The sequence below is a fragment of the Peromyscus leucopus genome, chromosome 1, assembly GCF_004664715.2.
Source record: "Peromyscus leucopus breed LL Stock chromosome 1, UCI_PerLeu_2.1, whole genome shotgun sequence".
Lineage (NCBI taxonomy): Eukaryota > Metazoa > Chordata > Mammalia > Rodentia > Cricetidae > Peromyscus > Peromyscus leucopus.
In genome coordinates this window covers 66299228-66323730 of record NC_051063.1, presented here as the reverse complement: position 1 = coordinate 66323730, position 24503 = coordinate 66299228, and the positions used below count along the sequence as shown (strand labels likewise).

At 46.6% G+C, this 24503-nt stretch overlaps 1 protein-coding gene across 1 annotated transcript in view; it reads right to left on the bottom strand.

Annotated features, from left to right (window-relative positions):
- Window positions 1-425: 425 nt before the first annotated feature.
- Window positions 426-24503, bottom strand: part of Tcerg1l (transcription elongation regulator 1 like) — a 193820-nt gene continuing 169742 nt past the window's right edge. The window contains exons 9-12 of the mRNA XM_028869221.2: window positions 22155-22290; window positions 9064-9153; window positions 4500-4618; window positions 426-1299 (exon numbers count right to left, since the gene is read on the bottom strand). Coding sequence (XP_028725054.1) covers window positions 1143-1299; window positions 4500-4618; window positions 9064-9153; window positions 22155-22290 — 502 coding nt within the window. The 3' untranslated portion in view covers window positions 426-1142. The remainder of the gene's footprint in view (window positions 1300-4499; window positions 4619-9063; window positions 9154-22154; window positions 22291-24503) is intronic.

Below are 24503 nucleotides of genomic sequence, written 5' to 3'. Positions count from 1 at the left end.
CAGAGAGAGTGATCCTCATAGGAAGGGCAAGCCCAGAGGTGGGAGTGGGTGGATTGAAGGTTTCCAGAGGTGCTCAGACCCAGCCACATTAACTGTTTCCATTTTACACATCTATTCACATATTAAACAGTAGGCAGGTGTAGGGGGCCAGGGTCTGCTCAGGCAGGGGTCAGGGGTCAGGGTCTGCTCAGGCCAATGTAGGGTGTCAGGGTCTGCTCAGGCAGGTGTTGGGGGTCAGTATCTGCCCCAGGCAAGTATAGGGAGTCAGTCTGTCCCAGGCGGGTGTAGGGGGTCAGGGTCTGTTCCAGTATCCTGACACAGAACGACATATACTTACCTCCCTCTGGAATCTTTTGAATTTGGAAGTCTGTAGTTGACACATTTTTGCTAAGATGGTGATGGGAGCCTCAGCCAGAAAACATGCTGGTTTAAAATATTTATTGATTAAAAAAAATTTAAAATTTTTATACAAAGATGATGAGAAAATTCTCATGCAAACTCTGGGCATACAATAAAAATAACTCAAAGAGTAATATGATGATTTTGTACAAAATAATTCTTTTTAAGAAGGACCTCTGACAGCCGGCATGGCTCCCTTCTCCTGGCCTGCATACACTTCCAGAGAAGCCAGTCACATGTAGCCACCTGCAGGTGATCACAATCCACACGGGTGTCAAATGTCTGGTTGTCACTGTGATGAATAATGGAACCCATTTCTACTACTCAGGAAACAAAGGGCCTTGATCTAGGAACACCACGGGAGGCCTGCACAAAGGGGATAACTCACAAAAATCTCAGGGAAGTTCTAGACAGTCCTTCTGAGTGGAGGCAACACCTCGAGATGACTACGAACATTTCCTGCTTCTGCTTTGCCACAAACCTGCAGTGGGTTTATAATTTGTGTATATTACAAGTAATTTGCATAATTAAAACACTTAAGGACTCGACATCTCATGGCAATTAGAAATGCATCAAACTGGGAACAATGTACAAAAGAGGGAGCTTCAATATGAAACAGTAATTCTCTGAGAACATCCAGCGCCCTGGCCGTCTGGGCTGTGCAGAGCAGCTGGCCACTGCCACCTCCTGTCCCCACATGCGCACACTCAGCTGCCCCTTGTCGTATTGCGTTGTGCGCAGACTCATCTCATTTTCCGGAGCCTGAGTCTGTTTTCCTTGTCCCGTTTCTTTAGAATAAGTATGAACTGGTTGAAAAAGTGCTCCTGATCCTTTCGCTTCTGAACAAGTCGAAACCTTTGATCCCGGCCATGCTTCTCGGCAAACTCTTTAAATGTGGTCCTGAAAGATAAAGACATTTCTGAGACATCTTCCTAGAGAATGAGTCCTCAACAGGACAAATAAGCTCCCAGGGACAGGACTCCTGTAGGTCAACAGGCTAAGAGGGGCTGGGTCCTGCAGGGCTGTGACCTGATTTCACTCATACATCTCTGGTCTCGGGAGCCCTATTTCCAATGCTCCTGTAGTCATGCAACTCTCTGCTCTGTGCCTGCCCTTACTGAGCTTCTTCCTGCTGTTGGGACTTCACACATACTGGTACTGTGTAGCAAAGCCTCCCTCTTCTTCTCCTAGTTGGTACCCACTCTTCCTTGGGAGCCCTGGTCTTTTTTTGGGGGGGGACGGACTAGTGTCTGCTAGAGACCCAGACAGTGGTGAAACACTCTTTTAACATGGAATTTAACTGGACTTTCTTACACTGGGGTAAAAACACTGCTATCTGCTTGGCTCTCTTACTCTCTTCTGACACTGAGTGCCTGACCATGGCCAGTGGGTAGGGAGTTCTTGGTTCTCCGTGCAGCAGACATCCTCTTTCCAGACCAGGGATCCTCTGAGGAAAGCACCGAGGCTAGCATTACCTGATTGGTGAAGACAGATCTACCAATCGTGGAAACTTAAGGGGTGATGGTAGTGCCAGATCTTTGGAACAACACTAGAACCTGGAGACGCTGTGGTCCTAACCTGCCCATTCCATGAGTGGCCAAGAGCTCGGGATCTGACATTAGCCAACCAGCCCTCCTCCCAGTCACAGTTATGCTGTGTCTGCCATCCAAGAGTCCCCACCATGGAGGATGGTTGGCTCTGAGGATGCAGTGTGCATAGGAAATCACTCTGTTTCTTGCTCAATTATCTTTCTAGAGAAGTTTAAATTTTCCTCCGCACATGTACCTATTGTGTTAAATGATTGCAACTTTTAGCCCTTTTACACACAAACATGAGAGTGTACGGGCATGGACATTAAAAGGATGGTCCTAGGACTTGGTTCCTCATGGTCCCCTTTCCTTCCTCATCCAGCTGCCGGCTTCCTGCTCTGCCTGCAGGGAGCACTTGCTTCATGGGTTCTCTGAAAGGACAGTGTCTTTCTCTGGCTTTCCTCTTCTTCGCTTCCTTTTTTCCCTCTCCATTTCCTCCTCCTTGCTTCCTCCTCTAGTCATGTAACAGCTGTGGCTAGCATTGCACTTTTGTTAAGACTTCTTCAAGGTGGACAGCCCATGCTGCTCCCACCCAGACCACATTTGGGGCATCTCTTCAGAGAGGCACCACAGAAGAGGAGGGAGAATGACAGCCCGGTGTGCCTCAGCTATGTTGAGGGGTGGTTCTAGCTTTCTGTGGGCTCTGGGGAGCTCAGAAAGTCATCAGAGTGACTGCCACGTACCTGTGGCCATGCCAAGGTGGCACCAGCATTCACTGTCCATCCCCAGGTATACCTAAGTGGAGAGATACGTGTGCTAGGCTGTCCAGGAGCATGAGACTGGTCCCTTGCTACTGTTATATTCCCATGAGTTCTCAGGAGGGACTTGAGATAGACCACCAGAGTCAGCTTGGACAGTAGCCAAGAGCACTAGAGGCTGGAGCAGCTATTGCTGAAAATACCCCCAAAAGCCTGAGTAAGCCCACCCCAAGACTGAGCTGTCCACATCTTAGGAGGACAAGGTGACAGTGAAGGAAGAGAAAAGGAACATTCTAGAGGAGGTTTGGCTACTTTAAAGATTATAAACAGCTTTCTAATTATGAAAGTAATAGATGCCAAGTGTGTGTTACAATATTTTAACATGTTGCACTGTAGTAAGCTTTTTACTGTCTGCGTGTTTCTCTCAAGTCATGCTGTATCCCTTAAACACACAGTAACATTTACCTACAGCACAGCTGAAGAGGAAATCTAGTATTAAATAAGAGTTTAAGCCCATTCGATTTCTCTCACTCATGTTCTGTGTGTGTGTGTGTGTGTGTCTGTATGATGTGTCGGGGATGTATGTGTGATGTGTGTGTAATGGGATGTAGGGTGTGTGTGTGTGTGTGTGTGTGTGTGTGTGTGTGTGTGTGTGTGTGGTATATGACACGTGAGGTGTGTATAATGTGTGCAGTGGGTGTGTATGTATGAGTTGTGTGAGTTGTATGTAAGTTCTTTCTCCAGTAAGTACATCCTATGCCCCCTCTATCTTCATGACACACAGAGAGACCTTAGCCTGTCACTAGCATCTTAAATGAGGAGCAGAGAGGATCAGCTGAAGCCTTCAACACAAAGCAAGGGTGACAAGTGTCACTGTTGAGTACTTTGCATCACCCAGGGAGTAAGGGCCACACAGCAAGACTTCATACTATCTCCTCTGTCACTTTTTGAGGTCAGTATAGTTACCTCCATTCAGTTGAGATTGTGAAAACACATGAATGCCCAGAACCTTATCTCTGTGCCAAGAAAGAACTTAAACAAGGTTCTAGAATGAGCTTCTGAACCCCTCCCTCTGTGCTTGCCTCCCTCTCATGACCACTCCTGGGTAGACAGATCAGACCAGAGCCTGGACCAGTACTTGAGGCTCTTTGACTGGAAGCCACCCTTGCAGATGACCAGGCACACATTTGGTTTTTCCTTAGCATCTCCCAAGGTCCCAGCTGCCTCAGCTTTTTCTCACTCAGAAATTCCTCTGGATCTGGGGGGCAATGTGCAGCCAGTATTAACTGTGCACTCAATTATGGACCAAATACATTACAGCCCATACTATGGAAGCCCAAATCTTCAGAGAAAGGAACAAGTAAATAATGTGCACTCTGAATAAAATGTTGCTAGTTACCATTTAAAATAAAACTATACAGGCTGGAGGGATGCCTGCACAGTTAAGATTGCTTACTGACCAAGTGTAAGGACTAGAGTTTGGGTCCCATGTTGTAAGTCAGGTGTGGCCCTGCTCATTCCTATAACCCTATCACTGAGAAGACAGAGACAGGAGGATCATTGGATCACAGAGTCAGGGCTGCTGACCTTTTGAAGTCTGTAGCAGAAATGCAATGACTATGGGGAATTTTCTTAGCAAATCACACTGTCTGCCAGACTGAGAAGCACCAGGTTCCCAAAGGCTCTGATGCCAACAGGTCCTTCCAGTAAATGCTTCAAAAATCTTTGGAATGTTAGCTCTAATGAAGTAAGTTCTGCAATAATGACACATTTCTGGTTCCAGAAAACACCTAGCTTATGTCTCTCTCCATACCTGGGTGACACTTTAGATTCTTCTAGAAGTTTCTTGAATTCTTCTTTGGCTAGCAGCAGTTTACTTTTCCTTTCCTTGTATTCTTCTTTTATTCTTGTCTTGACAAACTGTTCAAATATCTTAAAACACATGCATGGAAGAAAATAATCATAAAATTATGAGAAATTAAATCCTGTATCCCTAAGCCAGCACAAAAGCCTGGCATCTGAGGAAAGCAGGTCTTTGTCCTAGCTACAGGGTCTGTAAGCAAAGCTCTGGTATTTTGATACAGTCCACAAAACTGAGGCCTCTAAGTAGCAAAGTCCCAGTTCCCACAAGGTCCAGTGTGCTTCCTCCACACAGGCAGCACTTCTGGGCCAACTATTAATCAGCAGAGCTCAGGAGTCCTGGGGCAGACTGGAAAGCTCTGTTGTCCTCCAAAAGTTAGGAGCCCCTCCATCTGCAACCTTTCCTGATTTTGTTTGTATGGTGTTTGCAGGACATATAACCTACCAGCACTCACATCACTGTCAAAGCATCCACAAGATGCTTAATCGACTCTTACCACTTCCTGTGGTTCTGTAGTTGGCCACAGACTCTTTGAAAATGACATGAACTTGTAAACATGATGAACTCTGGCATCTCTGAGTCCCATGTTTTAGTTTTCAGGAAACCTCATTTCTACATGTGGGACTCTGGGGCATGAAGAAGGCTCAGGGTGTGCTTGGGTCCTCTCTCCAGGATGTCAAGGGATATCTAGACTGTACCAACCATCAGGGTAGAAATCACTGAGGAGGGAACCTGACCAAAAGTGTATTTTGAATAACCAAACAGCAAACCCTGTTCCCAGTCTAGGGCATAAGAATATTGTCTGGTGTGCAAAATCCATTCAACACTCCAGACCAGTGTGTAGCTAGAGTTTTCCTGCCTTGCCCACAGTTAGGACAAATCTCTGTCACCCGCCAGTCCCACAGCCGCTCAGACCCAACCAAGTAAACACAGAGACTTATATTGCTTACAAACACCAGTGCTGTAAAAACAGTGTTGTTCTGTTTTCTCTTGGGAATCGGGTGCCACATAAGACTATGAAACTTCCCTTTGCTGATTCGCAGGGACTGTTCCTTCATGGTTATTGCTTGTGTGCTTGTTTCCCTTGTTTGAGATAGGGTCTCGTGGATTCTAGGCTGGCTCTACACTTGCTATGAGCTTCTGATTCTGTTGCCTCCACCCTCTGAATGCTAGGATTACAGGTGTATTCCACTGCACCTGGCTTCTGCACTGCTGAGGATGTCATCCAGGATTTCATGCATGCGGAGCAAGCATTCCATCAACTGAGGGATGTAGCATAGCCTAAATGTTCCTTTTTGTCAGAGGTAGACTATGCGTTGCTCCAACATTAGAAAAATTGTCATTTGCAGACCATAACGTCAAGGAAAGGGAAGGACAGAGCTGTTCTAATCATAATGCTACCCAAGCATCCAGAACACTAAAAAAATAAACTGAAGATCATTTAAATATTTGTGTAAACATAAATAAAACTATCAATAAAAACCCACATGCAGTTTTACCAGTACAGCCCATATCAATCCGTGCAAGTCTGAGGCATTGACTGGTCCCCAGCATCCCTGCCAGGTAACGGAGAGGGAAGGGAAATGATGGCACACTGAACCCCATCACTGTCTCTCTTCTGATGCTACCTTACTGCTTCATATCTTTCTGTTTTGTTTCTGATATTTTAAGAGGGGGAAACAGGGTCTTACTATGTTGCCCTGGGCACCCTGGAACTCTTGATGCCCCTGCCTTAGCTTTCTGATGCCACAATCATGCCCCTGGCTCAGATCCCATCTTTACCAGTAAACCTTTACAGGACATCATGCAGGAAATACCACTAGCCTCAGGAGGACTCCGCAGCACTGAAGGGAGATATTCACGAGTGCAACTTAAATTTTGAATGTGTGCATAGACATGTAAGTAAGACTACGATTGGCTTATTTTACCTTCAAGGCAAATAGTGAAGTGTGCTCTCCAGCCGTCCTCTAATTTAAACAGATAGAAGAAGCAAATGCAGGACCATTATCCAAATAAAAGCGTGTGGCTCCATCATCAGCTAAGTTTTGCTCTATTCATTTTAAATGTGGGCAGAAAGGCTGGCTGACTGTGGGGTCAGAGCATATGAGAAATGCCCACATACCTCCCTGCCTAGAACCGTTTATCCACCTAATCAAATTATTCCCCTTTCTCTCTCCTTTTCCTCTGTTGCTTTATTTAAGCTGCCATAACTCAAAATAGCAGGTATATTTCCCCTCTAACAAATTACACCAGTTTTACCCAAATTGGAGCACGACTTTTTAAAAGAGAGCACTGGCCGTTATCTCGTTTTCTGTAGGCTCTGGTGTAATAAAATGAAACACTTCTCGTTACCATAGAAACCAGACTGATTAGCGCTCCCCTGGCCTGGTTCTCTGTTTAGGCTCACTCCATATCCTTTGCAGCCCTGGTAACTTCACACCATGAGCCTTAGCTTTTCCCTGTGAAAACACGACCATGGGAGGGGTGTTTGCGTTCTGTCCGATGCTTGTTTTCCAATTCTTTTGTGATCTGGATTGTGCTTTCTGAGAGGCCCCAACACTGCTCCTTCTCTACATGCAGATCTGTGCCACTGATCGTAGGCCTGCAGTAGGGACAAAAGCCGCATTGGTTCAGGATGTTCTCTGGAGGGCCCGGGACATGAAGACCATGAGGCTGGCTTCCTTCCTACTGGAGCACATTAAGACAATACTGATATCTCCCTTGGTGATTTCATGGGGACTTCTGAAATCTTTGGCTAAACAATGGACTCTTGCTGTAAGATGATTCAAGATGCGGAAGACATGCCTAGGCAAGTATTGACCGCCGGAGCAGGGACAAAGGCAAATGCCCTCTCAGGCTGACATCTGCCCTCTCTGACCAGGGTCTATGGAAGCCTGGTCTCTAGCTTCCTGGGCTGATCTGATATAGAAGGTTCTGCCCTTAGACACCAGAAGTGGATGATGGTTATTGATATCCTGTCCATGAACCAACTCCTTCCTACCTGGGCCCTTGTTCTCCTAGGGATATCACTTGAGCATCAAACTGAAGTTATTGGAGGACTTCATACTAAACAGGGCTTTTCTTTTAGCTTCTTCTAAAATGATCCTAGCCTTTAAAACGTACCAATGGCATGCAGAAGATGACTGGCCACACACCAAAAAGAAAGCAAAGCCATGCTCCCAAACAAAAAATGACTATTTGTGAAAGCACAACCTATATATTTATAAGTTGGCTTGACACATTAGCTGTTTGAATGACTCTTCACACACAAGGCGAGCCTGCCTCGGGAGCTCACAGCATCTTACGGTGTAGATGAGCTTTCTTTCCTACAAAAAGCAATTGAACTTTTTGCTTTTTAATAATGCAACAAAATGGTGAAATAGTATCAATTATTAAAATCTACAGTTTTCTTTAGCTTTAGGAGAAAATACATGTAGCCAAAACTAAGCTCACTGGATTGTGGGCTTAGTGTCCTCACACACTTTAAAGTTTTTCTGGAAGAACAAAACTCTGAGAAAAGAATCCATCCTAAGTTTCTGAAAGGACAAACGTGCAGATTCTAGCTGGCCAGTTCAGGGCCCTCCTATGCTTCCCAGCCCCCACTTATCCTGTTAGAGGAAGAGATTTTAGTTGTAGGGCAGGAGAGACACAGGGTCCCAAGCTGTCTGAGACCACCTGGGGGCATCATTTGGGCCATCTCAGTGTCTGCTTATAGCTAATGACAGACTTGATGTAAAGTTACACCCTCTATGACTTGTCCTGGTCTTGGCAAGAATCTGCCAGCTCACACATCAGTGGGTTCCTGGAGATCCTTGGCAGTGACTCCTCTTCTCTGCTAACTCTGAAGCTCCTTCTTTTTCTGTAGTTACTTGGTGTCTGAACATACAGGAGGTGGGTTGCTCAAGAGGAGTCTGGCTAAGTCTGTGACTACAGGTATAGCACTCTGTCCTTACAGTTTTTACCTCCATTCTGCCCCACAGTCCCAGCTAAGGTGTGGTGCCCCCAGCCCCTCCCTGGCTACAGTATCTCCTCCTGCCTCCCAGTCATCCCTCTGTCTATATAACCTGGAAAGGCAGAGTTGGCTCTGTGAAGTTCTTCCCAAATAAGCCTGAGCAGACCTCTGGCAAGCCATTCTTCTGAAGAGCCTGATAGTGCCCACCCCCGACCAGCCCCAACCTTTTCTGTTTTCCAGAACGATGTCTTTTACTTCCACTGACTCTGTTCCCTGGCCTCTCCTGGTTTCCCTATAACAGCGTAACACCTTAGAGACACAGTGGTGTTGCCAACACATTGAGTGCAGTCATTTGGAATGGGGTTCATGCTCCAAACTTTGCAGTATCAGCTTAGACTCTGAGTCATTCCCTGCAAGGGACACAACCAGACATAGGACAGAATGGTTCCAGGAATGAGCCTCCTCTGTACCTCCAGTGTAACTCCCAAGCTCCCACACTGGTAGGGGACTTAGCAGCCTTTCAGCTCTATTTCTAGTGCTCATCTCATCTTTCCCCAGCATTACCTGTTTTCGTTCCTCAGAGTTTAGCAGGAGATACCGTGGGTCAAAGACAATCTTATGTAATTCTTTCTCCCAAGTAGAAAATGCTGACACCTGGAGAAAGATATTCAATAGAGTTGCTGTTAGCATCCAATGCTGAGCCCGGAGTGTGCTGAAATGATCAATGGCTAAAGAAGAAAAAAAGCAGCATTAAGGTACAATGGATTCAGAGAGGTGCATTATGTAAGTGTGGGATACATGGAAATCAATATGAAAAATTTTAGAAAATTTAATTTCCAGACATATGACACAACTACTTCTGGAGTCTTCCATGACCCTGCCCTGATCTGCAAGCCTGGCTTCCTCCAGGATGGACAGGGGGCATTTCAATGTCATATCTCGAATGGTGAGAGGAGGCTCCCAGAAGTTCTCAGAGCCCTGCAGGCCCCAGCAGTGTAGGGAGGTCTGCAAACAGGCTGGTCTTGGCGGATGTTCATCTGATATTTTAAAATGAACATTCAGCAGTTCTCTTTCTCGTTCTTAGATGGGTTACTTTTTTTCTTACAGTAGTTTTCAGATTTATAGAAAATGCCGGAGAATAATATAGGCAGTTCCCATACCTCCCTCCAGGTGTCTTTTATCATTGAAATCTTTTATCAATGAGCTAGTTAGGGTACCATTAAAAACTAGACCACCATTTTGAACAAAAGCCCCCAGATCCTTTGGATTTCTTTAGCTAACTCGATTTTTTTTTTCTGTCCTAGAATTTCATGGTACAAGGAGTCTCACGTCCACTAAAGGTTCCTACCCTGGGTCATTTTCCCAGACTCTCCTTGTTTCTGATGACCTTGGTCCTCGGCAGATGTACTGCTGCTCTGGCTTTGTCAAAACTCTTTCAGTCCAGAGGATGACCACAGAGCCAGCATGCTGGTTCAGTACATCACATCCAAAGTCTGCCCCATCTCTGTGACTCACTAATGATGGGGAGCCAGGCCCCAGACTGGGATGTGTGCCCAGTGTCCCCTGGACAGGTAGGTCACTTTTTGGCACTTTGCATACTGTACTTTGGCAGGAGCAATATGCAGCTCCTATGTAGGAGGTCATACTCTGCCTCTGTGGGTGATTTGGAATCCTTCTGGTAGGATGTCACTCCATCTCTCTTTATTTAGCCTTTCTTTATAGCTGTGAGGACACATGGATTTGTGGCTCATCCCCTCTGCCACTGTCCTGTGCTACCTTTGTTGTTGTCTAGAGCTCTGTGGTTGGGTGGCAGACTCTAGTCTCTACTGTGCTCATATCCTGCCTTGAAGGCATGACTTCATTTGCTGGCTTTTCCCAGGGCTCTAGGCTCCTCTGTGTACTGTGTGTCTTAGCGTTCCAATCAGCCAATTGCTCAAAAGCCCTGGTTTTCTTAATCAGAGAACAGAAATAGAAGCCAGCACCTGGGCATCGGCACTTTGCCACTGAGAGGCTCTTGCCTCCAAACTCTCAGCTGATAAACAAGGGAATGTTTAAGTCGTTTAAAAATAATTTGTTCATTTAAAAGCATCGACTTAATATTGACTCTGCTTTGACCCCATGCTGTGTATTGAGGACATAGAGAAAATAAATCAAGACCCTGGTATCAGAAAGGCCCTGGTCTTGGGTAACACAGATGAGGGAACCAAGAGGCTCCTAAGGACCATTCTGAAACACAGATTCTCATCCAGGCTTGGGAAGGGACCTAAGAGGATGCTCTAGGATGGGCAAAAGGGCAGCACTCATGAGCTGTTGAGAAGGTGGGAATTCAAGGGGCTGGACAGGGTTGGGGTGAAAGAACATACGGGAAGCTGGGGACAAGTAGATGCACAGAGACTCAAGCAGGAGACTCGGAGATGCTCACCCCCTCGACACTATCCTGAGGGCAATGGGGTGAGAAAAATCAGGTCTGACTCACATTTGAAAAGCCGTAAAGATCAGGTAGGGGACAGGATCCTGAGCAGGAAAGGGGCGGAACCTCACTGAAAGTTAACAAAATAAAATCCATTCATGTTGCTTCAGTTTGAATCTCGTGTTTTGAGCATATGTTACCCAGTTCACAGAGCCGTTAGGGAGGCTGTGGGAGCTTCCAGAGACAGTGGCTAGTTAGAGGAAGTAGGTCACCAGGGTAGTCCTTTGAATGGCATACCCTGGTTCCTGCTTTCTTTCCTGATTCACAGTGGTGTGAATAGTCACAGAATCCTGTCACCATGGACTGGACTGCGCTGTCGTGGGCTCCCCAGCAGGGTGGACAAACCAAGGTGAACTATTCTCCTTTAAAGACCGCAGTTACAGTGACCCAAGGTGACTAATCCACATCCTTGAAATAGTCCTGGGTGAGGACCCACTTCAACCAACACGCATGTGTGTGTGTGTGTGTGTGTGTGTGTGTGTGTGTGTATCATATCATATCATATCATATCATATCATATCATATCATATCAGAGAGGTTTTCTTAATGAACAATTCTACCCTTAATAATCAAAGTTCTTTCTGTATAGCCCACAAACTCCTTTGTTGGTGAGGTGTTCCAAGTCTACATAGGACTTTTCTTCATGACTGAGCATTTGGTACAATGTTGGTCTCATGGGGGTTGGGGGCAGAGTGACCAGGGGAGTAACCCCACAGGAGTATCTGAGCAGTGATGGACAGAGCTGTGGCCAGATTCAGCCAGATGGGCTCACTCTACTGTGATGACCACCTGTGAAGGTTCCTTCAGAGAGGAATGAGGATGGCTATCAAGTAGGTCACATTCCCAACTGTGACAGGGTATCTAGATTTTAGAAGATCTAGAGGTATAAGAAGGGAGTATAAAAACACCTGTATAAAGCTTCTCAGAGGAGTGCATCATCCATGAGGAAGGTAAACAACAACAACAACAACAAAAGACACTTGTATTCTGGCTACAATTTACAGAGATAAACCAACCCCATCACCTCACCCACAGCTATGCTGACAGGTCCCACGAATCCACAGGAGAGTGGGGGCCAGAGGTTGAAGGGAGTATGTGATAGAGGAACACAGAGGAAGCCAGAGGCACAGCTAAAAGGAAGGCTGACAGCCCTGTGTGCCTTATTCCTCTACACCCTCCAAGTGGACTCAGGGCATCCTGCAGACAGAGCTGCCCCCAAGGAGTCCCAGAAATCTCAGTAAGGATGAATCCCATAATCATTTCTAAGAAAGAGCCCAAACACTATGGGCCTATGTGCCACAGATACACTGTCTGGGCAAAGATCACACACACACACACACACACACACACACACACACACACAGAAAGAGAGAGGGGGGAGGGAAGAACACACACTTGCATACAAACACATCATACTTAAAAACATGCACACATAAGTTGTTCTTCACACACTGTAGGCACATGCAAAGAAGCCCTCATATAGAAAGGCATGTGGATCATCACATATGAAAACATGTGGACAGGCACACATGAATGCCATGCATCTATAAGCAAGCAAATAGACATGTGTACACATTTATGGGTCCATATAGGAACACATGACAAACAAAACCAGCAACACATAAGTACACACATGTATAAACATGCACTCTCACATACAGAAGTGCACACATAACCCCCTCCTCATCATGCCACTGTGCAAAAGATGGATCCACATTTCAGCATAATTAGGGGTAGGACTACTATCACTCAGGTAGCCAGCAAGACAGGTGTCTGTCTTCCTGTAATGAGAAGGAACCTTTGGGGCAGTTCTGTTCCCCCAGTCCACACTTAGAATAACTTCTCATGCCAAGATGGAGGGTCCAACACACCAGGCTCAGTCTTGCTCCTCATCCCATAAGCAGCATGCCTTTAAAGCTTTAGCCCAGTATGTTTTATGACCAGGACAGGAAGCCCAGGATGGATTCCTTTCTGGGGTCCCTTAGTCACACTGTGAGGGAGACACATGCAGATTGACCCCTTAGAGCAGGTTGTACAGATCTCAGGTTTGTGACACCCTGGGTGATTCTCTGTAAGTCATAAACCTGTTTCATGGAATATGTAACATGGGTGTTCTGTTTTATCAGACAAGCTGGTAGCCAGGGTCCAGATACTCACTTTGCAAGGGTTAGCTTTTCCTTTGCCTCAGAGCTCATGACCACAGCCAGGAGATCCAAGTGATAGCTATCCATCATTTCACTGCTGACTAGGTTCTTGGGTGAGAGCTCTCAGCTCCAGAGCTCAGGGTTGAGAGCATGATGACCCTCCACACACCCCACCTACACCTAAGAGAAGAGGCTGCTTAGCTGCAGGGCCACATTGGCATGCTGCCCACTGTGGGTCCAGAGACCTGTGCCACTGCTCCTGCTTTTCCTGACTGTGCCACCACCCTCACCCTATCACCTAATGCTTCTTCGATCTTCTAGCATTTGACTTGATTCAGTCTCAAATGGCTGAATTCGTCAGTTACACTTATGCCACTCGCTGTGGCGTTTCCCCCGTGTCTGACTGTGACATGTGTCCTCAGTCCTCTCTGTGGCCCTGCTCTGTGATCCCTTCTGATATCCAGAGGTCCTGAGCATGTCCATCCACCTGCTACTGCCCACGCCAGTGGGACAGTATTAGTGTTCCTAGCCCTCCCCATTCTTCACTTAATCCATCGTTCAGTGTCATCTGCTGTCAAGAGGATCCTGAGGATGTAGACAGTGTTCCTCATGAACCAAGGTGAGTGGCCCTTTCTCTACTTCCAGCATCCCTCCCTAGAGATGGCAGTTGGGTCCCCTGTGCTTCATCTCTGCTGCCTGGATCCCCAGGTATTCCACCACTTCCACACTTGAGAAACTAGAGTTGTTTGTCCTGAAGCTAGACCCTGAGAGGGAGCCACAAGTCTAGAGGTGACTGGGGTGGGAGTGTCCCTCTTTAATGGACGCTACCATCATGTTGGAGCCTGCATTGAGGAGCAATCTCCTAGGCAATGGCTGGTTACTACGAGGGTCCTGAGGCTGCAGACCCTGGGTGGTACTGTGTCTTGAGGAGCTAGTGCTGTCAGGACATTGATATAAGGAAAGGCTCCATTCAGGAGAAACAGGTGGCCTGTTTGCAGCTGCAGGAGCTTAGATTTTCATATTATCAAGATCTCCATTGTTCAACCTGTACAGACAACTTTGTAGAAAAATCCAGAAATATTTCCCAGATGGAGTGGCAAATAGCAACCTCAGGTTGCAGCCAGCCTCTGGTGATGGTCGCCTGGTGTCTGGATGAAGGATGTCATCTCCAAGTAGTTCCCCTCACCCAACATCATTTGCTCCACTCACAGCCTAAGCCTTCACCAACAGCTCTCCATCTGACTCCCCAATCCGTCTCCTCCTGGTCTGATCCTACATCCATTCTCAGCTCTAATGTGGCTGTTTCCTAGTCAGCCTGTGTGGTAGCATTGTGTTCCCCCAAAATATTGTGTACCCTAATAAACTTATCTGGGGCCAGAGAACAGAACAGCCACTAGATACAGAGGCTAGTAAATGGTGGCACACTCACCTTTAATCCTAGCCTTCTGGAGGCATGGATCTCTGTGAGTTCAAGGCCACACTGGAAATAGCCAGGCATGGTGACTCACGCCTTTAATTTCAGAAAGCGAGCCTTTAATCCCAGGGAGTGATGGTAGAAAGCAGAAAGGTATATAAGGCATGAAGACCAGAAACTAGAAGCATTTGGCTGGTTAAGCTTTTAGGCTTTGAGCAGCACAGTTCAGCTGAGAGCCATTTGGATGAGGACTCAGAGGCTTCCAGTATGGGGAAACAGGATCAGCTGAGGAATTGGCAAGGTGAGGTAGCTGTGGCTTGTTCTGCTTCTCTGATCTTTCAGTATACACCCCAATACCTGGCTCCAGGATTGTTTTTATTAATAAGACCTTTTAAGATTCATGCTACAAGCCTGGGTGTGATCTGCTTTTTTTGTGGGCCGCATGTATGCCCCGAGCATCCACTCTGAGTAAAGAAAGTCTGTAGGGGACAAGACCCTTCAAAGTATGTCAAATTCTGACAGCTGCCTAGCTCTCCATTCTGTAGATGAGTAGGGGAGGCCCCATCAGACCTTCCAGGGAAGGATCAAGGACTTGTGTATGGAAAGGAACTACCACCCGGGAGGGGAGCATTTGCAAAGTGCAGCCAGAGTAAACCACTCTACCTCCATCCCAGCACTAGCCAAGCCTCTCCAGAAACTGAGGAAATCGGATTTTGTGCTACTCCAGGGGATGATCCAGCTTTGAGACAAATGGATTTCATTTAAACAAAGTGGTCAGGCATGTTCAGAGATGGCCAGAAGTACAAGGATGCAGGCCCCATCCGGCACTGACAGCCCCTGGCCATCTAGGGTTATTATTGTGGGTCAGACCTGAGCAGACATGTAGGAGTGACCAGGGCCGTCATTAACCACCCTGTCATAGCAAGCAGAATATTCCCTTTATCTTTCCAGCCAGAAAGTCTTGTATTTTCCAATCCTTGGACCACAAAGAATCTAGGGATCCATGATGCTCAGGGAAAAAAGCCAAGGTAGTGGCTGTATGATAAATCCCTGCCCCCAAGAGGATTTTGGCAGGATAGAGAATCCAGGCACTAGTAGTCATCTCGGGTCCCAACTGATACCTGCACTGGGGTGCCAATCATTCCTGCACGAGTATGTGACCTACAGTGTCTATCCATGTATCTGCACTGCCCTCTGCCATAGCCAGGGCTCAAGCCTGTGATCTTTGGACGTCACTGAAAGCAACTGACAGCTGGCCTGGTATTCAGGAGCTGGAGTCTCTTCATATGGTTTATTTCCATCTCAGACACAAACCCAGTTACTTCAGACACTAATGTTCCCCACCAAATTTGATTACCAAGCACTGTATTGTCTCTCTCGATTGCCTGGTATATTGAGATGGCTGCCTTAAACCTGGACTTCAACTATTTAGCCAATTAGAAATGACTTCTCCTTCATTAGCTACAAACTGCCCTTCGAGGAAGTATTCTGACTCCAGGACATTCAACTCCTGACAGCATCATGGACCTCTAAAGCAAGGCCTGCCTCCGCCACAGTCTCCCCAAAGGGCTCACCCCTTCCTTCAGTCCCAGGCCCATGAGCACAGGTAAAGACAGAACAGGACTGGTGCTCCGAGCCCCTTCCTAGACTCCAATACAATGAACAAATAAAGCGTCTATTCATTGTAATAATGTGGTAATTATTTTACGTTGGTTAAAAACACAGGAAAAACAGACAGGTATGTGGAGTAGTCTGTTGTTACAGCTGCCGAGAACCCCCTGCATCTCTTGGTCATGGATGTGTCTCCCAACCCTCTAAGTCTCTTCTCAGTGCAAGTAAGCACACTCCCTTTCCCATTCTCTCCCTTCCATCCCCTCCTGGCTCTCAGGCAAGGGTACAGAAGTCCTTCCTCTCTGAGTCCAGGGGTCAGAAAGGCTCTGAAGTGACAGAGACCACTGGAAGCTTGGCCATGCTGAAGAAGGCTCACAAACGTCGTTCCCTTTAGCTCTGTTCTATTGGAATTTGGATGTGAAATGCGCCCCCCCTCCCCGACTCATGTTTTTGTGGTTCTCAGCTGATGAGGCTGTTTTGGAAGGTTGTGGAACATTAAGAGGTAGAGCCTTGCTGGAGAAAGTGGATCACAGGGGAGGGGACATGGGCCTTTATAGCCCAACCTCTACACCCTGTCTACCTTCTGCTTCCTGACTGAGAAGACAGTGGCACCAGCTGCCTCAAGCTCCTGCCTCTGTACCTTCCCATCACAACAGACTTTCTTCTCAAACCATGTGCTCAAATAAACTTTTTATCCTTTAAGTTGCTTTATTTGGGCAGTTTATTACAGCAATGAGAAAGATAACCACTATAAGTCCTAAAGATTCAAATTCCACATGGATGGGCTTCAGCTTTGAGGAGCATTGGCTGTGTACTCCATGCCTTCCCAATGTCCTCTCCTGTGGCCTATCAGCCACTGTAACTCCCTGCAGGTTCTGTAGGGATGGAATCTGGCTTCTTTTGAATGCTGTTCTCTTTAATGGAGTCCCTAAGCATGTTTCAGGAACTTTTGTTTCTGGCTCTGATGTCCCTGATAAGTACAGGTAGGTTATAAAGGGAACCAAAGAATCAGGCCTGGTGTGGGAGGTCACCTTCTCCATTGCTGAAGGTGAAGTCATGATCACTGTTTGAGGTCTCTAAGCACAGCTCTGGCACAAGGGCTTGGCATAGGTGGTGTATCTGAGAAGTGAGCATAGAATGTACAGGTGAGCTGGGAAACACAGGGTACACAGAGTGTGGGAGACTCCTACAGAACCTGCCTGGGTTTTCACCAGACTCCTCTAAGTTTAGGGAAATGGTTTCTTCTTGGGTGGGAGTGTACCTCAGGGAGTAGAAGCAGGAATGGCCCTTGGAGCCCAGATAAGCCCAGGGGAACTATAGGTAGAGAAGTAAGTCCTGGAGCCCAGGGCAGGGCTGCACTAACATGGATGCACTGTCTTCACACTGGAGCACACACCACTCTGAGCCTTGCCTCTGCTGCTCACAGTACTGTATAGCTTTGGTGATTATTTATATATTTACAAATAAAATTTTACATGGTTATTCCACACTCAGCTGATTTCATTTGATCTGAAAATTATTTTCACATTTGAGACTGTTATTCTATCTGGAAATCAGGACAGGTGGCCACAGTTCCCCCAAGGATTGGAACTTGATGCAATCTCTTTCTAGAGAGAAGGCCCTGGTCACACCTGAGGCACTACATGGCCAAATCCCAGGGCAGGGAACTCAGGGAAGAGGAATGAGAGCGTAGAGGTCAAGAGAAACAAATGGACCAAGAGGATTTTAAAAAATAATAAGTAGAAAACATTTAACCTTCTTGCTATTCAGTGATGGTCGAGTGTGCTGGCAAAACAAACTGTAAGGAGTTCTCAGACATTGCTGGTGGGAGACTATATTGAATTAGAACAGCCTCTTCAAAACAATGTGATAACGGAAGTCAAATGTTCATATTCAGAAGGAAATAAATCACAGGCTCACGTACAGGCAGATACACGCACACACACTCACTTATATATGTGTGGGTCAATGAATAATATTTAAACAGCAACATTGGAAAATGTACCAAATGGATCCAGGCTTTCTAAATTGATAATAAGTGGTATTTCATCAAATATTCCATTATTCATCAAAAGTATTTTTCCAGCAGCTTAGGTATGTAGCTCAAAGGTATAGTATTTACTTAGATTTTATGATATTCTGGGATTGATCTCCAACACACACACACACACACACACACACACACACACACACACACACACACAGAGAGAGAGAGAGAGAGAGAGAGAGAGAGAGAGAGAGAGATTGATTTCATACGAGTTCATACCAATTTAATTATGAGCTACTTAGAAGAACACATCGTATGTAACACATTTGTAAGTTAAGTTGAATCTTATGGGATTAACTGAGAAAAAGAAATTGGTTCAACTGTGTCCAATCGCAACTCAGTATCAGATATACTATAAAAGTCTTAGTCTTGATTTTTAAAAGTCTCTTTAAATTTTATTTTATATTTTTGAGGTGCTAGGAATGGAACCCAGGGCCAAGCACATTCTACACAAGTGTCCCATCACTGAGTCTATAAAAACTGTTTCTAGGGTGGAAAGTCTGAAGTGAAGTATACTCTACTGTAAATAATTGTTTTTAGGGTAGGAGTCACACACTTTTTTTCTTAGTACTCTTCTGAAAAATGATTAATTTACTAACAAACTATTTTGTATGTTTACCTCTTATTTACTGTGATAAATGTGGGTTATACCACTTCATTTTATTGGCAAAGTACTCCATGCCTATGACACTTAAGACCTGCCTCAAGAACACAGAGCAGATATTTTCCCCCAAATTCAAGGGCCAGGAGCTAACACAGGTGTCGGCCCTCAGGACCACCTATGCGTGACCACTTCTCTTGTGACCATGATAATAAGCCCAGGCTTTCAGCACCACCCTGGTGCTGCTCAGTCTGTAAAGGGACTACAGCCATGTGCTTATGTGCCTTGGAAAGGAAGGGGAACCAGACAAGCTACTTGATGCCAATATGCAGACACTTGGGAGGGGTACCATGTGCCCTCTGCTGTAAACTAAGGGGTGGACTAAGGAACCTCTGTCTATTCCACATTGTCCACACTGGCTTCACAAGGGCTCTATAGTGATCCAGCTGTTCAGTTTGATCAATGACCACTAGGTGATGAACAGCTTGCTAATCAATCCTTTCTGTTTTTTGACATAATTGTGAACTCAAATTCCAGAGCCTCTCCTAGAGCTGGCTGTGGTGTCAGCCAGTGTCCATGAGGCCCACTTCTTCAGACAGACAGATTCTGGGAGCACCCAGAGGCAGCTCTGAGCCCCTGCTTTGCTTCGGTCCAGCACACTGAAAAGGACTTCCTTTACCAGCCCTGGATAAGCAACACTGAGCACCAAGGATGCTACAGTAAAAGACACTCCCAACTCCCTGTCTTCTATAGACTCAGCTAAACAGGAAGTGGAAAGCTGGAAACCTGCTACTCAATTAAATACAGCTTTTAAAAAAGTCCCCTTGTGATTTGTGCTTGTACAAGTACTAAATAAATAAAACAGAAACCTTTATTGAGCCATCTCCTGCCGGCTACAAAAGCACATAACTAGAGCCCCTCCTTAGCCCATAATCCCCTGGGAAAACCCAAGTCCTGCCTTTTGAAGATATTAGAAATCCTCCATGCCTGGTTTCACCACTCCATAAGCACACAGGTTTCTGAACTAAGTACTCAGCAAATGCAATATAAAAATCTTGTTAATCACTCAGTCCATAAAGCGTGACCTTTCTACGGCTCATTCTTTAAGCAGCTAGAAGTCTCCTGAGCTCAGCTATCAAATTCTCATGAGCATGAGTGACTTATGAAATTGCCTGGCATATTTAATAAAGTCTGAGTATTGCAGGTGGTAGCATTGCTTTATGATGGGGCAGTAAACTTAGATTGGCCTGTTCTACTCCAGAACTGAAGGGGCTCTGGGACCTTTCAGAGTCAGCACAGTACTGGGCCTTTGCTTCTCCTACACCTATTGCTCTTGCTGATTTTCATATAAACATCTCAAAATCAAAGTCTAAACTGAATCACCCACCCTGATGAGTTAAGCATGCATTGAAGTATCATTAGTACAATTCCTCCAGCGAGGACTTTGGAGACCCTTAGGGCTCTGTGAGCTTACCCCACCCACTCTTTTGCCCAGGAAGGCAGTGGTAGCTCCCTACCCTATCCCTGCAATTTACTGGAAGACCCCATTAATACATTGGATTCCATGATTTCCAAAATTTAGTGTTGAAAGTTAGACAAAATGATGAAGATACAGGTTTCTGTCTGTGGAATCACAAGACCCGAGTACAATCCCTAGGACCAGCAAGGTAGAAGTAGAGAACAGACATTTTCAACTTGTCTTTTAACTTCAGCATGTTTACTCTGTCTGGTGTGTGTGTGTGTGTGTGTGTGTGTGTGTGTGTGTGTGTGTGTGTGTGTGTTATACATGCGCACATACACACACTTGCACAATAAATAAATAAATGTAAAAGTTTTAAATAATTCATGGGGACACACTGGACCAGCTGGCTAGAATCCTGCAGAAATGATCGTGCAGAGACTTCTCTGCTGGAAGCTTTTCCGAGTAAAGGAGGAGGCTGAGATGGTCTAACAGCATGAGAGCATCTCTTGGAGCCGTGGAGCCAACCACAGGAACTCAGGCCTGGGGGGGGGGGGAGATGGATGTGGTGCTCCATTCTCCTGGTGGCCCCCACCCCACCCCACTTCTGTTCTGTGGGGGCCAAGAGTGCTGAGTCGGAAAACAAACAACAGCCCTTCCAGGGAATACTCCTTCCTCACACACTCCATGGGCTCCTCTGGCGCTTGCACAAGCCAGTTAGGTACACAAGAGTAAGACACCAGTCACAGCCTAAACAGCCTCCACAGGAAATCCCAGGGAAATGGTCCAGCACATCCTGGGTACCCCGGGATCTGGTATGGCAAGAGTAGTTGCACCACAGTAGGGTCAGGAGCCTACATGGAGAGTCCCAGGGCAGGCTGAGGAAGCGCCCGAATGAAGGGACCTGACTGAGGCTTGCATGAGAAAGTTTCCACTAGGCTCCACTGTTAAGCATGAGTGAGGAACCTGAGTTCATTCATTTTTGGCCCTTTCAGTTTCTGACACTGAGATGCTTGATTTGCTTCTGGATGATGGTGCATAAATAGGTGTACACGTTCCTATTTATAATGCCAAGAAAGAGAAAACTGCCAGAAAGGCAGGTGGGAGGGACTGCCTTCCTGCTGGAGTCCGGAGGAGCTGCCCCTGCCTCCATTCTTCCTTTCCTTGGCCAGCACCCAAAGTCCAGCTGAGCCTGGCCTGCTGTGGGAGTGATGACCCAGGGCTTGCCCTCTCCCCACAGCCCTGGCTCTGCAGCCTCTGTGCATCTGCTGCAGAGAAGGCAAAGGTGTTTCTAGGAAACAGCCTGGCAGGGAGAGCATGCCACTGCAGAGTTTGGAAATTTGCTTTGGATTCACAAGGCCATTACCGTATTCATTACAATTACCCTCACACAGTCTTCATTACTGCCTTCTGTGTTCAGCTGCACTCTGTGAAGAAATCCAACTGGGCTACAATATTGTACTGGCTCATTTTTGTGCCCAAAAGCCAAAGTAAGAAATAAAAGTCCTTGGAAGGAGGTTCACATACAGTTCCCTCCACTCAAAATGAGATTCAGAAATCACTTTATTTAAAAACAGTCTAATTAATCCAGAAGTGTGAGATTCCCTGTGGGGTTAAGATACCTATAGGGGGTCATCCCTGAGGTTTGGGCCCTGAAGCCTGGCCTGAGGATGGCAGGAATCTTTCCCACATTGGGTTCTCCCATATCCCAGCAGCCCGTGCCTTGCAGACCCCCTTTTAAAAAAGGAAGCAGAGGCAGCTTCTGTGGTTTGCTTGGGTCTCAAATCCTTGCACTTCTAAACACCTGCCAGCCTAAACACAGGGCAATGAGGAAGACCAGTCCTTCCCAAGAGTCCCCAGAGGCCCCCCTACTCCCCACTATCCCCTCAGGGTTGTTCAGGGTTCTTACCCCTCTCTCCAGTAGCATGTCTCGGAAATGGGTCACACGCTCCTCCAGGGGCAGGAGAATCTGTGGGGGTGGCGTCCGTGGCCCCTTGTCCACTTGCTGAGTCTCCTCTGGTCCAGGGCTCTCACAACTTTCAGTCCTTCAGGGACACAAGATGTAGAGTTAACCAAGTGATCCGATGGGTTCCCACTGAAACCTTAAACCCCCCTGAGAGCACTCTTCACAGAACGAAGAATCTCGAGTCAGATCCGGTGGCTCATGCCTATAATTCCGGTTTGTGACGGGCTGAAGCAGCAGCACTGCCATGGGTTGGAGGCCCAGACCAGAGAGTGAGACCTTGTCTCAGACAAGCCAAGAAAACAAAACAAGACAAGAGAAAAAAGGAAACAGAGTGTTGAAAAGCTCTTAGGGTTAAGTTGGCAAAGTTTTCTTGCCTTGGAAGGCAAGTGCCTTTGCTGTGTTGGGTAGGGAGACTGAGATTAAAGTCCTGGCCTGCAGTCCCCAGTCCCAAGAACATGATGGCTGGAGCAGAATCACAGGGCTGTCTCTGAAATGGCCACACCCTGAAGAACAGACAGAAGAGGGAAAGGATGGTCCACCCTATTGAAGCACCGCTTTGTCAAGGTCGCAGGGCTCCTAACAGGTCTTTTCATAACTCTGCCTTATTCTAGAAGGACCTGGAAGTCTTCACAAACTTCTGAGTGCCATTATTCCTCATGCCAGCTTCTCCTCCCTGACAGGCTGCTGTGACACCCCTGTCCTTGAGGATGCAGCTGGCCCTTGAACTGTCCTGTACTCCAGAGCTCAGCCTTACCCCGACCACTCTGATTCCTCTGTTCCCCAGTCCAAGTCCCATATCTGTCTGTGGTCAGGCCCAGGGCAGCAGCTGTTCAAAATGACAGGTAGAATTGGTGCTGCGGGGACATCCCCAGCATCAGAAAACCCCCTGCAGCACCCTTGTCTTGGGGGTTCTCAGGTCATTGTTGGCCAGTGATGATCAGGTCACACAAACAACACTGAGGACAGACTGCTCATACCAGCAGAAGAACCCCTGTGGGAGCCCCACAGAGCTAAGCCTTGTGGAAATGCAACAGTTGTTGGGTCTACCATGTATGGAGAGCCTTCAGCATTCTGTGTCTAACAAGGGTTTTGGTTCATAAGACTGTAATACAGATAATTCCAAATTAATGGGGAATATGCAAAGGAACAACAAAGAGGTGCTGAATCTCTGAGAGGGCTTTATTTATAGACCAGCTATTTCAGGAAAATGTACCATCTTTGCTTTTCCTATGACAAGGAGAAATTCTGAAAGAGGAAAGTTATGTTGATCTGTGATTACGCCAGACTGCAAGGTTATAATTAGGACTTCTTTGTAGTAAGTTTCTATTAGCTCAAAATAGAAGTGTGGAAACCAGGCTTGTATTGTTGTACCTTGAGCACATCATGATTTCCTGTTATTGCTTATCCAACAAAATATTCCATTCACAGCCGGTGGCTGCCTTCCAGAGCATGGGGCTCTTGGCTTGTCTGGATTAGTCAGAGGCAAATGCAAAGATCTGATCATATTTCCAGGTTCTTGTGTTGGGATGGACTTTGGACCTTTAATGAAAGGCAAAGCTGAGTGCTTCTTGTGGGAGGTAAAGCTTGCTGATTCCAAATTTTGCCCAGAGAGAAAGGCATCTGAACACTGGTTCCGTATCACGATGGCATATTGCTCTGGTATCGGGTGTTTACAGAACCCTCGGTTGTCCCACACAACAAACCTGTTGTTGCTCTGCTTTTCTTAAATGTCCTAGCACCAAGTGAAGTTTGGAGGCCTTGGTTTTGTCCAACCTCTCATCCACAGAGGATGTTCCCCATCTCTAGGTACCAGCACTCCAGAGTCTCCCAACTCCAATGGAGAACATGCTGCTTGCCTCCTATTTCCTCTGTTAGGCAGAGAGATGTTGAGGTGACCATCTCCATCCCTGAGGTGTCCATCTCCATCCCTGCAGAGGGGCTCTGACATCCTATGACTGCTCCTCAGCCCAGTCCTTTGTGCACATCAAGATCACTCACAGCCTTTCAGATGCCTCCTTTTACCTGGCTCCTCCCTGTGGGGCCATCCAGAGGCTGAACTAGTTGCCCAGGCAACAAAATGGCAACCCCCAAACAGCTGTGTGTGGTACTGTAGAGGGCTCAGTTCACTCTGCAAGCCTGAGTCGCTAGCCCATCTCATCATCAATGTCATCTGCCATACTCCCCACATGGAAGATGTGCAAACCTGAGCTAGAGGATCAGTTAGGCAAACTCCTGAGGCTTATGCTCAAATATGGAGTGACAGCACTGACCACCTGATGAGCTGCTGGAGGG